Here is a 17,597-nt window from a genome sequence, read left to right as displayed (position 1 = left end):
GCACGGATCACCACCCCCTCTCAGCTGGCTTACTTCGTCCGCCAGCCAGCTGAGGGGCGGTGGGCAGCCCAGTGAGTTGGCGGGCAATTGCCTGCCACTACAGGGCAGTTGGGAACCCTACTGATTGTGCACTCCGGTTTTTTCTCCTGCAGGAAATCTCTTTTTAGATAGAAATAGGGTTGCCAGCTCAGGACTGGGAAATTCCTGGAGATTTAGTAGTGGATTCAGAGTCTACACTCCAAAGCAGCCATTTTTATTTCCAGGGAAAGTGATCTCTGTAGTCTAGAGATCTGTTTTAATTCTTGGAGATCTCCAGGTTTTACCTAGAGGCTGGTAACATTTGAAAGGAGCAATCCAATCTTTGCTTTAAAAAAAAACAAACTGCACATATGTCTACTAAAGTGGTTTTACTCTGAAAATTGTTTGTGCTATAAACATTAACCATTCTGGGTTTGTAATGACCCTGTTGCAGCTTTTCACAGTTTGCTAAATGGTGGGGATGCAGGTGTGCCTTGGAGCGCAGTGAGAGTATTTTTTGGTAGTCTGGAGTCTATCACTGAAGAATATTGCTAGGTATGCGCAAAATTCTGACAAAGTTATTTAGGATAGACTCACTCACTGAGAGGTAAAGCCCCTCTTGTGGCTGTACCTCTAGTTTCCACAAGTTTGGCTCCAGGAATGGCTCTAAGAATGGCTCAATTTGCCTGGAAAAGTCTCAGCATTCTACCTGCGCTTTGCCATCTTTGTATTACACTGCTTTATAGTTCCTGATATAATCCAGGTATGGGCAACATAAATCCAGCAAGCCACACGTGGCCCCTGAAATCCTTTTATATTACCTTTGGTAGTTGCATTTTGGCATCGTCCATATTCATTGAATGATAAGCAAATTGTCTTAACTGTGTGCAATGCTCTTCTTCTTTTTATATGCATCTTAGCATTGAACACGCAACCCAGCTCTGCCTCATTCTATATATTGTCCAGTAAGCCTAATTTTCCTGGATGCATACTACTATAAAATGGGGACAAAATTGTCATTTGACCTTCATAGAGCCTTTCTTCTTGTAAACTGTTTTGTGCGTTTTGTACATTTACTAAATTTTATTTAGAACAATATTGTAAAAGAGGTCTGATAGCTATTGTCCTTCTTTGTAATGATCATATAGTTGGGAGCAGACTCCAAAAGAAACATGGAAGGGTTGAGATTCCATTCCAGTACTAAATCCACTAAAATGCTAATTTGTAATATTCACAACTTCCATATGGTGTTTCCAAAGCCTTGTGAAATGCATGCATTTGTATATCTTAAGGCTGGGTGGAAGAGGTGTTAGATCCCCTTCTGTCTCCCCTCTCCCATTTTCATTGTAAAGATATGATGGTGTTATTGGATAAATTATTCATTTTTTTCTTGCTGTAGCACCCAAGCCCCACTAATTAGATGCTGCACAAATATGTGCTCTCGAGTGGTTTTGAGCGTTGCTGTGTTTGTCAGCCACAGAGTATAATGGAATCTCTGGACAAAACAGCTCTAGACTCAAGTGTGCACTCACACTCTATAATGCTTGTTTTGCTGTAGTTCTGGAGAATCCAGTGTGTAGCTCAGCAGCTGTTTGCTTAATGGTAGGCTCCAGTATATAGTCGTAGTGTATGTTTCCAGAAGTATGCCCATTTGTGCCTTAACTCCGTGAGCAGAAAACTCAAAGCTGTATTTGTCAAGTAATGGTGTATCTCAGCACAAATTACTGTCCCATTACCTCTCTCTTTAGAAGTTGACCAGTGGCTCTTGTTACCAGAAAGCTAAAATCAGAGAATGTGCACACATTTGGTTCTCCTTCAGATAACAATAGACTCCTTCCTTTCCCTCTCACTTTAATACTAGGAACTCTTAACAAAAGCAGGTTCTTTTGCACAGCTCCCTCCATTACGCTGTTGTAGAGAAATCTTTCTCAGTGCATTCCTAAGGAGAGTTACTCCAGTCAAAGCACATTCATTTCAGTGGGCTTAGGCTGGAGTAACACTCCTTAGGAATGCACTGCGAGTCTCTCTTTTAGGTACGCTCCCTCGAAGTGTCTCATGTACAGAGTGCCTTGCCTCATCGCTGAACAATTGCACTCCTCTGTCTTCCACACACTTAGCATTCAGAAGCAGGTTGCTGTTGAGCCCACACTTAGCTCACACCATATATATATATATTTTAGTTTTAGGGCTGAGTTCTAGTCCTTTCCCTCTACAACCCCCCCCCCCGAACAATGACAAAACTCCACCTTCATTCTTGGTTTACATTCTCCCTGTCCAAGCTTCTTTTTCTAGCAGCCTGTTTCATAAATAAAGATGAACTCCCTCTTCACTTTAAACAATATACTAAAACACTTTGTCAGGAGGTACTTTTCACGTTTTCATGTTGATCTTGATTATGTGTATTGAAAAAATTAAGAAGTTATGTTTAAGTTTGATCCAAGCACTGCTTTTGTCCAAACTCATCTATTCCTCTCCCCCCCCCCCCGCCAATAACTGCAGAATTTCATTTCAGCTTCTCCTGGCCATTCCCCAAACTCATTGGACTGGAAGATACACAGCAAATTAGCCAATAGTAACATAATCTAATTTTCATTTGATATTGAAACATTTGGGAGGAAAGTTCAGAGGGAATAAATAAGCTATTCTATTTAAAGAATATGCCTGTTTCTTTGACTACCTCAGTCACAATATGTGACAGATAATCAGGGTTTTTTTTTGCCTCATCATAATCTTAATTTTTTTTGTACTGTCAAGTTACAGCTGATTTATGGCGACCCTGTAGGGCAGGGGTGGGAACCTTTTTTCCCGCCAAGGGCCATTTGGATATTTATAACATCATTCGTGGGCCATACAAAATTATCAACTTAAAAATCAGCTGACCAAGCCCCAAGCAGGCAGCTGCCCCAGATGACCCCCCCATGGGCAAACAGGCATGCATGCAACCGGTGGCGCACTCGCCTACCTGGTGGCATAGGATGGTCTGTTGCACCAGCCGAGCGTAGCCGTCCAGCCGCACGCCGGAGTTGCTCCTGCTTCGCATGGTTGGGTCCGGATTCTGCAGCCGGCTCCTGCTACCTCTGCCTGCAGGGGTGAAATGAGGACACACTAACTAAGAACTTGCCCTACAACATTCTGGCCCTGCCCCCTTTAGCCCCTCCATTGTTGCCACTTCCACCCCCAGCCCTCTTGTAGTACAGAGGGAATACGTTTCTCCACGGCCTGGGTGGGAAAGGGTTAACAGAGTTTCTTGGGTGGTCCTAGCAGCTCCATAGCTAACAACTCTTCTGCAAGGGGGGGGGGAAGGTTCCTTTTTTCAGCAAAACAAACTCACATCCTCCTTGAATAGAGGCTATTCCTGTCTGCGGGAGGGGGCGGATCGCCAGTCTTAGATCCTTCTGAGATAGAGATCTGCCAGAACCCATGAAGGGCCAGACCAAATGATTTCATGGGCCTTAAACGGCCCCTGGGCTGACGTTCCCCACCCCTGCCATAGGGTTTTCAAGATAGGAGATGTTCGGAGGTGGTTTGCCATTGTCTGCCTCTGTGTCATGACCCTGGTATTCCTTGGAGGTCTCCCATCCAAATACTTGCCAGGGCCGACCCTGCTTAGATTCTGAGATCTGACGAGATCAGGCTAGCCTGGGGCTATCCAGGTCAGGGCTATAACCTTAATAATATACTAAAAATAATGAAGTTTATATTTATTTATTTAGGAAAAGGCAACTTCTAACTGAAATAATAAATTCTCAATATAACAACAAGTTGTTAAAAATAAGCCCAGGGACATAAACACCATAAAACTATCCATTAAAAAGACATTAGGCCAGAAGCGGGCCATGAAACAACTAATAATACAATTTGGTAGTTGGTTTCTTTATAATATCAACTCCTTGGGCTTACCTTTTAAATTAAGTTAGCACGCATATAGTAGGGGACCAGATATGCTGTTAAATTGGGATGGGGGAAGGAGGATTTGCCTGGGACAGGACACTAAAATATGCGTCAGTCCCAGCCAGACTGGAGCACTTGGGTGATATTGTTTATGACCAGTGTCCTTGCTTTTCCTTGCTTACAATGGGCATGTGCAAGCCTGGGCAAGAAAAAGGAATAAGGCAAGGTGAGGGGAAGGTCTTTACATCATGCCTCCTTGAGGTTTCTTTTAAAATATGTATGAGGATCTGTGCCAGGTCAACAAAGGGCGCCGTGTGAGGGCATGTCCCTGGGTGACTCTCCTTGCTGCCATTCCCTGCCCCTTACCTAACCCCCTTTGCTCAGGAACTAGCGGGACTAACACTGGTTTCCTCTTCATTCCTAAAGACAGCATGGCAAGCTCCTTGTCGCCAGTGGGGCTTTCCATACCCTTGTGTTTCTGTGCAGAGGTGTGGCAGGAAGGCAAAGTGGTTCCGCCCCAAATCCACCGCATGAGGGCCTCTGCCTCAACTTTCTTCACTGTAAAGCCAGCCATGTGGGAACATGGGCAGGGTGCCCTGAACTCCATGGAGGAAAGGTGATAAGAAAGCATTAACAGCTTTACCTCTGGTGCCTCCTGCAGGAAGAAGGAAAGTTAGCGTGAGTAGGGAAGGAGCGCCGGTGAAAATTAGGTGTGGCCTACTACCCTCCACTGCCTTCATGGGCTGCTCCTCTAACCAAACTGGATGTTGTCCAGAATCCAAGCCTGTATGAAAGAGATCCTCCCCAAAATGGCTTTCTATTCCAAACATATCTCTCTTTCAGATAACATTTATGTTCCATAACATTTGAGCAGTAATGTAAAACAGATAATAGAGAAGCTTTAAAAATGTGATGAAATTATCATTTAAAACATGTGGTTCTGGTTTCTTTGGGTTGGATCCACAGTTATCTTCTACTAGCTGAAGGGGGGCAATTTTTGCCGATTCCTTTATCCCACTGTTGACTCCCCCTCCCAATTGCATGCCACCCTGAGAGTCCCCTAAATCCGAGAAACAGCATTTCAGGAAGTCTAAAGGTCTGCAGGGGCAAGGAGGTTGAAAAGGCCTGTACAGTGAGTGGAGGTCTTACAGGCTTTTGGATCTAACCCATTTTTAAGAATATATTTTTTAAAATATCCTGCAAGCAATTATTTTTAACTATGTCATTCAGTTCTGTAATGTCAAACAGAATGAGGAACCATTTTAGGCACAACATTTTGTTTGTTTTGTTTCTTGAGACTTCTTATGCATACCGAGGTCATCCTACAGAGAGAATTACTGATTTGCTCCTTTTGGAGAGAATTGTTTTAACGTTTGGGATTTTGAGGGTGAAGGAACTTTTGAATTTCAGAATAATTAAAGTTATCTTGCAGACTTGTGTTCTTCCTGCTGCAACAAGGCTTTGGAGTAGAAGGATGTGTGTTGCTGGATTCATCTTTATATATATATATCATCATGCATACATTTGATAACAGTAAATCTAGTTGTCTTTGAGTCCTATTTTAAATAGTGGGTCAAGTTGACATAAGATACCACAGAGTGTTCACAAATATTCTAATTGCTGAGGAGGAAACTTCTGTAGGAGGAAAGAACATTCAGGAAATTGTGGAAAGGTAAAGCCAAAGAAAGAGCGATGCTAGGGAAAGTCTTCTGTCCAGAGAGAGAAGAAACTTTTCAGACAGGCAAAAGAGCACTTTGAAAGCAAGGGGCTGCCATATGTTATATTTAGTTCCCAATAATTATGGGGGGAGTCAGGTACTAAATGTGCAAGACGAACAGTATATCAACTGGTACCCAACCTTTGGTATAGAATTATATTCAAGACTCACAATGTATTCATGAATAGTAATGTGTTCATAAATGTATTGGTATATACATGAAAATCAGTTCAATAGTAACAAAGGTACATATTTGTAATACAAGTCTTATAAATTAACACCTTTTAATACAGACGAAATATAAAATAAGTGGAGACTATATTGCTTTTTCTTTCTTTTATACAACACTTCTTCATGTTGCCTCCTTCATGTAGCAGGTTAACTCTGTTTAAGTTGTTAACAAGGTCCTAGGTTTCACTGGTTTCATAGAAATTAACTTCCTCAGAACATTCTCAAGCTTCTTTCTAACAAAATTACACAACATAAATCAAATTCTTAAACATTATTGTTTCTAAAATTTTCAAAACAAAGAAAAAACAATATAGTCTCCCATTTATTTTGTATTTAGTCTGTATTAAAAGGTGTTGATTTGTAAGACTTGTATTATAAATGTAATATGTACCTTTGTTACTATTGAATTGATATTCATGTATATACCAATACATTTATGAATACATTAATATTCATGAATACATTGTGAGTACTGAATTTCTATACCAAAGGTTGGGTACCAGTTGATATATTGTTTGCTTTGCATATTTAGTTCCCAAACATAAATGTTTCCTATGCTGAGGATCACAGGTTTTCTAACATTATACAGGTATACCTTGGAGATATTGCGGGTTCTCTTCCAGACCACTGTAATAAAGCGAATTTCTCAATAAAGCGAGTCATACAAATTTTTTGAATTCCCAGTCTTCTGACTGTAAGAAATGCAATATGTGCGAGGCGCAATAAAGTGAAGCACAATAAAACAAGGTATGCCTGTACTTCATTTGCCCAATTTTAGCCATGCACCTGTATGTGTTTCCATAAAAGTATTGTGGAGGGGAGGGAGAAGAAAAGAAGGCTAGATTGTGAAATAATACAATGTTACAGACTGTGAAATAGCCTCAAAAGTTTCAAGACAGTTAAACAATTGATGCACCTATGATTTTGTTTTCTGACACTTTTCAGGGGCTGTCTAGCTACATTATTTCCACTTTGTCCTGCTTCTTACATGTCTGAGAGACACACTTACCTTGATAATGTCTATGTCATTGAATGTAATTATCCATTGTACTGCCAGCATATGTTCTGGAAACAACTGTTAGTTTGTTGCCTCACGAAAGGTAGCCAGATGACTGAGAATGAAACTTGACTTTAGGTTAGTGAAACTGTTGTAGAGGGGCTAGCAATAATGATAATAAAAGAGGAAATGGATTTGACAGGGAAAATGAAGAAACGTCTGTCTAAAAAGAGATTCCTGACTATAACAATCAGAATGTATGACTTGGTGGGAAAAAGTGATACTCTCTCTTACCTCCTTTGAATCCCGCACCTCCACTAGACCTCCTGAATTTCTCAGACAGCCGAGTTATAAAAGAAGTGGAGAAAGCCACTGTCAAGGGAAAAATGAACAAAAACAGTAGCAGTAGCTTATCTGTGGCTTACAAAAATATGTAAAAATAAAATGCTTTTTAATTGCAAATGAAAAATAGTGCAATAATAAAAAACACAAACTCAAATTTCTGAAGAATAAAACAATCTCTTGTCCTTTCTTGCAGATTTACAGCTGTTGAAAATATTTTTTCTTTTAATTACTAATGCTTAAATAATACTCATATGAAACATAACACACTCAATGATTCTTACAGTAACATGATTATAGCTTTCCTCCTTGGATGCCAGATTTGTTACCTTTGGGAATTAATGGAATGACTGGTTTATCATCTCTTAAGTTAGAGATAAAGCACACCATCACAAATTGTGCTTCAAAACTTTTAAAACTACTTTGAAGTTTTTGAGGGTTGCAAATGGCTTAAGCCAGTCATGTGTCTGTGGTTGCGCATGCACACTCTTTCATACCCAAATGTCCAAACACCAAATCCCCTACTCAGTACCTCCAGTCTTTGTGGAGTCTTTCTTAGTTCTGTCATTCTCACCTGAGGTTACTTTACTACCAGATGCATCATTTATGACTAAGATGTGCAGCTGAAAAGTACCTATGTCTTGAACACTGGTGACGGTTATTCCATTGCTCACTGTAACAGCTATATAATACTCCACTCCTATTTTGTCAGTCCTTTCAAACCTGTCAAAGCAATCTGTGTTGATACAAAAAATATTAGGGATGAACGTTTGTATATTTCTGGTCTGAGTATGTATCTAAAAAAGAACTTATTGGTATTTTTCTGATGTACCTGGATCATATTAAGGATTTTTCAAAATCCTTCTAAATTGGTCCAGAAAAGTTTCAGAAATATTTGGGAATACATGGAAGTATATGGGGCTGGCATTTTAAGGTTCCTAGGACTGTTTTTCTTCAATTTTACTGTGTATCCTTGTGAGTCTTCTTGCCAATTTTTGGTACTGTCTTTCTAATTCGTTTGGCTTGGAATCTCTGGTTTGCCATAGGTTTTGTTGGGCTTGCCACATTGCTTGATTTGCTAGGATTCTCTGACTCAACAATGGTTGCATGGGTTTCTGCTGAGATTCCCAGGTTTGGTGGTTCTGTTGGGCTTGTTGGTGCAGTTGGCATTGGGAAGCTTTTGGCCAGTAACGGTTCTTGTGTGTTTTGCTGTTGGCTTCTTCGCCCTGGAGGAAGCATGGCATCCCCCCATAGGAAACAATAGAGACAAGTAGGATGGCTGGGTGCACTTTGTTCAGGGGTCCCAAACATTGGACACCTTGATCCAATTGGCTTGAAGCTTAAGGGGTCATTAGTGGACAGCCAGGACTAGGTTCCCTACAATTTTGGTGGTATTTGCTTGAAAAGCAGCCACTTTAGCCCCCTTGAAAGTGTCCCCCATAGGGAATAATGGACTCCCTAAATCTCAGGACTCCCAACCCCCTCTCCCAAATCTAAATACCAAAATGGTGTTGGGGGACCTGAATAACCCAGAATACTGGTATTTCTGCCCTTCCCAAAATCAGAATTTAAAAATACTTATTTTTTCAGGTGCATATCCCTAAAAGAGATACAGAATTCCTTGCTTCTTGCCACTAAATCACACCTGTTGAGATGGAGTGCATATTACAAGCAGATTGAAGGAAAGAAGAGATAGAGATTTTTACCTTTTGGAGTTATACCACCTCCCTACTACTTTTGTTGTTAAGCAAACGTTCAAGCAACAGAACATACCAAAATATGTCTCAGGTTTGCCATAAAAGTCTCCTTGCTTGCAAGCCTAATCTCCTTCCTAGGCAGCTGCATAGCCAAGGACATCAGAATGGGAGTCTAGTGTGTGCATTAATATCTAGTCCTATTTGAAAGTTGGAATTGCCAGTATTCACACTGGCCTTTTCCTGCTTTAAATCCATTATCTGGACCTGTCCCCTAATAAGGCCCCAATCCTACTATACAATATTCCTATAGGTCAGCAGTCTGTCCTGTGAGGCTTCTGACGATCAGTTGACTCACTACTTTTCCACCTTCTGACCGTACCTCTCCTCCTATGAAGTGACGAATGTGGACAGATCTACATGCTCATGTATCTTGGTAATATTGTTATGCAGAGGCAGTGACTTTTAATATGAAAATTTTCTAAGTGAATTTAAAGTGAATTCAGATTGAACAAAGAAGAGGAGAGCTGGAAGAAATCTTTAATGTAGCCTTTTTATTTCTGGTATTTCATAAATCAGTACAGGCTTTGTGCTGCTTGAGTATCCCGCATATTCTAGATTTACTGCAGAATTCTCTTTTCATCAATGGTGTGCCATTTCTTCATTGTATTTGGGACCTGAATGCCACTCATCTTAGAACAAATTGAAGTGCACAAAAACGCATTGTTCTTTGTACCAGAGTGTCTGCTTTATAGTGGTTACTTTAAATTGTGAATCTCTTAAACCATGTCTCACAAGAAAAGTGGTGCCTTTATTATTTAAGCATAATTTCCTTGGTTACTTGCACTATAACCTAAAATATATCCTATTTCCAGGTTTTCCTGAACAACATATATGACTCAGAGAATCTGTGTACTATTTCTTCATTAGTTGAGAATGAACGCTTTAGTCCATCTTTCCTGCAAAAGAGACCACAGTGCTTTGCTGTTATGTCAGCTTGGCCTGTCTACTGGTCAGGCCTCACTTTAAGTGCAAGACTAATGGCTTTCTACTCTCCAAAGAACAATGATCTGTCACAGTGCTACTTATCAGTACTACACAAAATCAACTTTTAAACACATCATAATGCTATTTGAGCATGTTATTACTGTTGTGTCTGTGGGAATATTTTCAAGCAACTGCACGCTGTGTGTTGAAAAACCTGGACAGTTTCTTATTTTCAAATCTGAATAACACCTGTAATTAAGGGAGAAAACTGAGCCCTGCAAGCTAGGTAGGGCTTCCATTTATTGATCTGTGTAAACCCGGCTTACGCTGTCAGGGGAGAAACAGTCAACTGCTGAGCTGCTTTGTCACTGACATAAGCTGAGAGGATTCCCCCCCCCCATACTGTTTATACACTAGTCTATAGACCTGCTGGCTGGTTGAATTTTAAAGAGTGCGGAGGTTTAAAGACTTGTCCCCTGAGGGATGATCCTGCCAGTTGGGAAGCGAGCTGAGGCTGTGTTTTGCAGAAGGTGTGTGTGTGTGTGTGTGTGTGTGTGTGTGTGTGTGAGCATGTGTGCAGGCTGATTGAGGGTAGGGGGAGGGATGGGAGGCTGCAGTGGGAAAGTCTGGTAGTTCTGCCTCTTACAGTGTTGCAGAGGGGACCGATGCATTTATCTATTGCAGTGCAAACAGTCATACTGCTTTCTTTTTTTGGTGCTCATTTTTTAATGAGGAGCAAAAATATAGCAGGAATGCTGTAACTTCCTGATGAAACCAGTCCCTGGTGATGCAGTTTTTCTTCACTTTCTAATAAATAGTTAAGTTTAAGACATGCATTAGTTTCAGGTGTTATGTGAACAGCAGATTGTATTACTATTGCGATAGCTAGTTTTTAAAAATACTCTTTCATTACCCTTCTAGAAATAAAAAATGCAGATTTCACTAGGATAGTGTAAATGATTTTAGTAATTTTAAAAATTTGTGTGTGTGTAGGAGATCTGTATTTATTATACTTGTATTTAGTTGCATTTATTTATATGTTAACACCTGTACTGGTCTCTGATTGTCACGCATAAAAGTGGAAGAGTTTCTTCTGAAAACTTGAGCTCAAATAGAAAAGCCTGGTGCAGATGCTGTGCTGGTTCCTTGCAAACCATGGTTTACAAATGGAAAGCCAGACTTGGCAATGTTCTTTCAGTCCCATGTTTTCTCCCCTTTCTGGATTGACACCCCTATGGTGTTGCATGTGCACAATGCAAACTGTTATTTTCTTGTAAATCAGAGATTGAAGCCATGGTTTGAAAAATGATTTGCAAGCTGTGGTGATGAGGGGGAATCCAGTTTGCCTTGGTGCAGATGTAATGTGAAAGCACATGTAAATTAAGAAAGGAAGGAAGAGGACAAATTGCTTGAGAGAGGGGGGAAAGCACATGTTCTGGAGTCCATGTTCTGGTGTGTAAAGCATAATTTGCAGACATTTGTCATTATATATGCACTGGGCCAAGGAACGTGGATTTTTCATAACCTTAAGTGCGAAATTCTTTTCCAGGCTCAGCAAATTACATTGCATGCTATAACTGCCATGTAAACTGTATGTTGCTCTGAAATGGGCTTTCGAATTTCTACTACATGCTTCAACATGGTAATCTACTGGGATACAACATACATTTGAAATAGTTGCAAAGGTTATGTTTACTAAAGGATGGGGTGTGGGGAGGAGTAAACCCTAGGGCAGAATCCCATGGCAGCCATGGCAGTATAGAAATCTCAACTTTGAGCACATGGAGTATCTTTCTATGCAGTGTTTCCTGTTTACAATCCTGTAAATGGTTCCATGTGTACAGCAGAGTTCTATGTGTGGTTCTGTGCCTAATATTGAAATGAACAGGGAAAACACTTGTTGTGTGGAAAGTAGCTGTTGCACAGGGCATGTAAGGCAGTTAGTGCATTGTGATCAGACGTTCATTTATGGGAAGTGTGGTTTTGGTCTTGTCTATTTGTAAGTGTTGAGCAGATCTCCTTGAGAATTGAGGATGGTGAGCACAATATGTTTTTGGTGGTGATGATTTCCACCCATATTCCATCACCTGTTAAGAGCAATGTTGCTTCGGTGTATACTTTTGGCTCTCCTGTAATACACTTTCCATAGCTTGTTCAGCCTTATCCATGATAACTCTGGATCTATGATGCCCAAAATAAGAGTTGCTTCCCCTTTCACCGATGAAGCTTAACCCATAGACCCCATCCCTACCCAACTGCAGAGAAGGCTACGAATATTAGGGTTGCTGGGCTGTCACCTTGCACCCCTTGAAGTCAGGGCAAGGGGTGGAAATGATGTTGCAGATGTAAAAACTCAGATGTAGCATCAGCATGAGTTGTTTTGAAATTCCAGAGTGTCTTCTAACCTGCTGACATAACATCAGGGTTTTCACCTGGAAGTGATGTTAACACATCACAGGATGTCATTTCCACCCCCCACCTTTGTCACAATGGTCCAGATGCAAAGGTGGGGGGGGGGAAAGAGGGCAGGACCTCTGAAGGATGCCCACCGAAAGAGGGCAGCTGGTAAGCCTAGTACCATGCCTATTTGTGTTCATTCCTTTTTATTGATTCCTCTCCTTTTACTTATATCCATTTAAAAAATTTATTTTCTTCCTTTCTGGTCCACCTTTTTCAATGTGTCTGAAGGGGGATAACAAAATATAGTTTTAGGTGGTTAGCCATGGTGGTCTACAGTAGAATAAGAAGATTTGGTCTAGTAGCACCTTAAAGACCAACATGATATCCAGGCTATAAGTTTTTGTGAGTCAAAGTCAGATCTGACAAAAGCAGCTTTGACTCCTGAAAGCTTATAACGGGGAAATCTTGCTTGTCTTTAATGGGCAACTGAACTCAAAACTTGCTCTACAAGTTAGGGAGGGGCTCTGGCTCAGTGCTAGAGCATCTTCTTGGCATGCAGAAGGTCCCAGGTTCAATCCCCGGCGTCTCCAGTTAAAGGGACTAAGCGAGTAGGTGGTGGGAAACACCTCAGCCTGAGACCCTGGAGAGCCGCTGCCAGTATGAGTAGACAATACTGACTTGGATGGACCGAGGGTCTGATTCAGTATAAGGCAGCTTCATGTGTACAAAATATAAGAAGCAATTCTTTCAGATAACACAAGACATCCCGTAAATGCAGAAGGACTAGGATAGCAGAAGTTAAGAAACAATGCAAACAGAAAATTGTCTAAGGCATGACATGCCAGAAATATTTTATTCTGTCAAAATTAAGATAGTAAGCTTACTCAGGAAAGCACCTGTCTTGTTTGTTATGTAACTGTAAATGGCTATATTACCAACATTCTAGCGTCCTGTGCAAAAGTCATATTCTGAAGTAAAGGACAGTTGGCAAACATATTGTTATAACACAAGTATTGAAAAAAATTGTTATTGTTGCTATTCCTTTTTTTCCTCTGCACCCTGTAGTTTTCAAAATTAGTGTAGGATATTTTTACATTAACACATTTTATTTGACACTAATAAAATAAGCAGCATCCTAAATAGAAAAGAGAGAACCAACTTCACAATTACTGTCAAATTATATTTATTTTCTTTCTAAGGAACGGTGAAACATGCTTGGAATCTTGTGCTGCTGTCTGAAAGGGTTAACGTGACTATTTCTGTTTTTGTACCCAGTGGAGGGTTCCAGCTTTTGAAAGCATTAGCTTATGAAATGCGTATAGAGTTGTTTAGCTCTCAGTAAATTTCAGTTTGCTGCCAACTTGGTTCCCCTTTCTCTGCTTGCATTTTAATTGAAACAACATTTGTATTTTTGAGCCAGGATCTGTCAGAAGTCCCTGTGGCTAGTCTGTAGTACAAGTAGCAGCAGACACGGCCTACCCATATGGTACGTTGCTTCTTGTAAAATCCATATGGCCTTGTTGAAGGGAATCCCAGCGGGGATGTATAGGGTGTTAATACCCTTCAGGCCAGGCCTTTCCCTCCTGGGGTTTCTATGGCATTGTCTTTGCAATCTGCCAAAGCACAAACTTAATTCCTTTTTAATAATCAATTATTTCAGTCCAGGAACGTGTGCTGTATTTCTATATAGAGGTTTTGCAGCAAAATATTGTTGGATTTTTCATTTTAAAAAGTAAAGCAAAGCAGAAGCCTAATGTAATTTATTATAAGTAACATACTTTTATTTTCCACTTACAGGAAGTACTCCAGAGTATACCTAAATTCTGCTTTCCATTTGATATTGCAAGGTATGTTTTATTTATTTTTTATTTTTAATAAGCAACGTTAATATACATACACACATAGTTAATGTTGCAGACCTCTAAATTTTCATGTAAGTATTCCAATATTAATATCTTTTGGTTAGGACAATTGCTTGTGTTCCTAAACATTTATTTCAAAGGATATCTCATTAATTGTTGTGTCAGGTCACTGTCCCAAACATTAAGAAGAGATTTCCACACTGTAGACATGCACTTATGATGTCATCAGTGTAATGAATTTTTCATGCATGTGGATAATAGAAAAAATATGAATGTTTAGTATATCTATAGTATTAATGTATTATGTATCAGAAGAGACTGATTATAGTGTTCAGAAACTTCAGTTGGTGCAGAACGCTGCAGCCAGGATGTTGACTGGTGTGGGTTGTGGGGACCGTATCACTCCAGTCTTGGCCCATCTACACTGGCTCTTGATTAGTTTCCAGGCACAATTCAAGGTGCTGGTTTTGTCTATAAAGCCCTATATGGCTTGGAACCAGCATACCTGAAAGGCCGCCTACTCCCTTATAAACCTACCAACCACTACAGTAATCTTCTGAGGCCCTGTTTTGGGTCCTCCCCACCACCACCACTACCTTCTGATGTTAGGCAGGTACCAACCTGGGAGATGGCCTTCTTAGTTGTGGTACTGAAACTCTGGAACTTTCTCCCCAGAGAGACTCACCTGTCCCTTTCTGTCATCATCTTCTGCCAGTGGGTGATGACTTTTTTCTTTTGTTTGGCGTTTCTTCAATGATCCCTCCTTATTGCCCTGTTTTTAATTGTTGTTTTTATGTACGTGTATTTTAACATGGTTTTAGTTGTTTGAATGATGTGCTTTGGTTTGGTTTTAATGAGTTTAAAGATGTGTTTTTATTTTGTATGTTTTAAATCTGTTAGTTCCCTAGCTAGTCCTGATGTGGTTAGAAAGGTGGAGTATAAATTCTGTAAATGAATAAATAATTACAGCTATATCCTGCCAACTGGAAATACAATGCATATCCCCAAGAAGATAAAACCTGGTTGCCTTAGAAGGATGGCTTTATAGCCTAGTGTGGTATTTGACATAATTCTCCAGTTAAAATCTTTTAGTACATTTTCCTTAGACAGAGAACCATAGACACTTAAGCAGCTGAGGGCACATCCCACTGTTTTCCAACCTCTGTTGTTTGTTTGGTGGTATTAAAAAAAGCTCAACTGAGAACTTCTGCATGCTCTCTGCCAAAGGATGTAGTGACAGCCAAAGGCATACATGGCTTTAAAAGGGGATTGGACAGATGGATAATAGGTCTGTCACTGGCTACAATAACTAAAGGGAACCTCCACATTCAGAGACAGTAAACCTTTGAATACCAGCGCCGGAAGTCAACATCAAAGGACGGCCTTGGCTTCTATGCCCTGTTGTTGGACCTCTAGAGGAACTGGTTAGACAATGTGTGAGGCAGGATGCTGGACTAGATGGACCACTGGTCTGATCCAGCAAGGCAGTTCTTATGTTAATTTGTGCCACTACTGCTTATTTCAGTGGTGATGATTGTGTAGAAGACACATGCATTCTAGAATATGTAAATACAGATATGTTTGGAGGGGTAACCTTAAAGAATATTGTGCAGCTTCATAATTTTATTATACCTGTATTGTTTGTTTCTTATATTTACAGTTGTGTGTTGTGTGTGTTAAGTGCCGTCAAGTCGCTTCCGACTCATGGCGACCCTATGAATGAAAGTCCTCCAAAATGTCCTATCTTTGACAGCCTTGCTCAGATCTTGCAAATTGAAGGCTGTGGCTTCCTTTATTGAGTCAATCCATCTCTTGTTGGGTCTTCCTCTTTTCCTGCTGCCCTCAACTTTTCCTAGCATGACTGTCTTTTCCAGTGACTCTTGTCGTTTCATGACGTGGCCATATTTACAGTTACGGTGACAATTTCTAATCTAAAATTAAATTGATTTAAAACCATAAACATTTTAATTGGTTAATTTGGTGCATCTGATTATTTGCACAGCAAACGTTATAGAAAATTCCCACTGATGGTTAATGCAAATACTTTTAATAGCAGCAAGTCTCAGTTACAATTTTAGTAGAGGCATTCTGTTTTATGTGAGAGAGTAAGGGGGAATGCTTCTTCTTAGATGCTGTCCTGCTCATTTTGAGCATGCTTGTATAATGTAAAAACAAAAATAGCATTTTCCCCTCAGAGCTTTGCTTTTATTCATATGGAAATTTATGCAGATTTAGTCTAATTAATTGCTTAATAAAATGAATCTATGATGGTTAGTTAAATAAGATTTCTTTAATTAGGGAACAGCTCTAACGTACAGTACCTTTCAACAGACAGAGAGCTTTACAATGATTTAGTCTTATTTCATGGTACATCAGCAGGAGGGATAACTAAAATTATGTGATCTGCTATGATTTATCCTCAAAACTCTGTGATGGTAGGTTAGGATCAGATAATGGTATAATTCATATATAATAAGAATAGTTTTTAACAGAGTAAGCCTGGTGAATGCTCAGACTCCCATGTTTCTTTTTCTTCCTCCTGCCAACTCCTGGCTGGAAAATTAAATGCTTGTACTTTAATGGCTATAGCTAGTCATTTAATCTAATAATAAATTATGATTTATTGTCCAAACCAGGTTGAAGTAATGGTTTGAAAACCTGATTTTGAGAGCACAGGGCAATCTATAGTTTGTGATTCAGATGAAACAACCAACCATGTTTTGCCACAAAAGTGTTTCTTGCGGGGTGGGAGTGCACAACCTGAATTTGTTTGTAACAAGCCATGTGTGTGTTTGTGCACGCATGACTTGTGCTAGTGTCTGTCCCAAATCCACCTACAGATTTTATTTACCAAAGAGAAATTTGAAATTGGGTCTCCAAACCAACTGTTCATCTGCGTGGCTTCTATTCAGTCCCACATGGGGACTGCGCAGGCGCAGGCCAGCCACGGATAAGATTTGTTATCTTCTAGCAAAATCTAAAAGAGAGTGCTCCCCCTCCCCTTGGGGCATGCAATCTCCCCGCCCACGGTCACATGACCCAAGGGGGAGGGAGCACTCTTCCCTCCAGTTCTCTTTCTGCCGCCATGGAGAGAGAACGTGTCAGCACCTTCCTCTAGCCATGGAGCCCAAAAAAGCTCCGCTTTTCAAGAAATGTAGCATGTGTGGTACTAAGATGGCAAAGAATGATTCCCAGACTGAATGCCTCCTTTGTCTGGGGGAAGGCCACATTCCGGCAACTTGTAAAAGTTGCTCCAAATTCACCAACAAGGCCTTGAGCATTCGGTCGACTCGATTACTTTCTCATCTTTACAAAGAGTCGCTTCGCCCACGAGGTCGTTCTGCTGAACCGGGTACTTCAACCGGTAAGTCCCAACTTGATGTGGGACCCACTACAAAAAAGTCCAAAAAAGTTGGCCCTTCTAAGAAGCCTTCCTCCTTCGTTATTTGGCCAGCAAA

General features: G+C 40.4%; 1 protein-coding gene across 1 annotated transcript in view; it reads left to right on the top strand.

Annotated features, from left to right (window-relative positions):
* Positions 1 to 17,597, top strand: part of DENND1B (DENN domain containing 1B) — a 278,172-nt gene that overhangs the window by 92,608 nt on the left and 167,967 nt on the right. The window contains exon 4 of the mRNA XM_056844351.1: positions 14,075 to 14,124. Within this exon, the coding sequence (XP_056700329.1) occupies positions 14,075 to 14,124 (50 nt within the window). The remainder of the gene's footprint in view (positions 1 to 14,074; positions 14,125 to 17,597) is intronic.

The sequence above is a fragment of the Euleptes europaea genome, chromosome 2, assembly GCF_029931775.1.
Source record: "Euleptes europaea isolate rEulEur1 chromosome 2, rEulEur1.hap1, whole genome shotgun sequence".
Lineage (NCBI taxonomy): Eukaryota > Metazoa > Chordata > Lepidosauria > Squamata > Sphaerodactylidae > Euleptes > Euleptes europaea.
The sequence above is the reverse complement of the archived record's forward strand: the minus strand, read 5'-3'. Positions and strand labels throughout refer to the sequence as shown.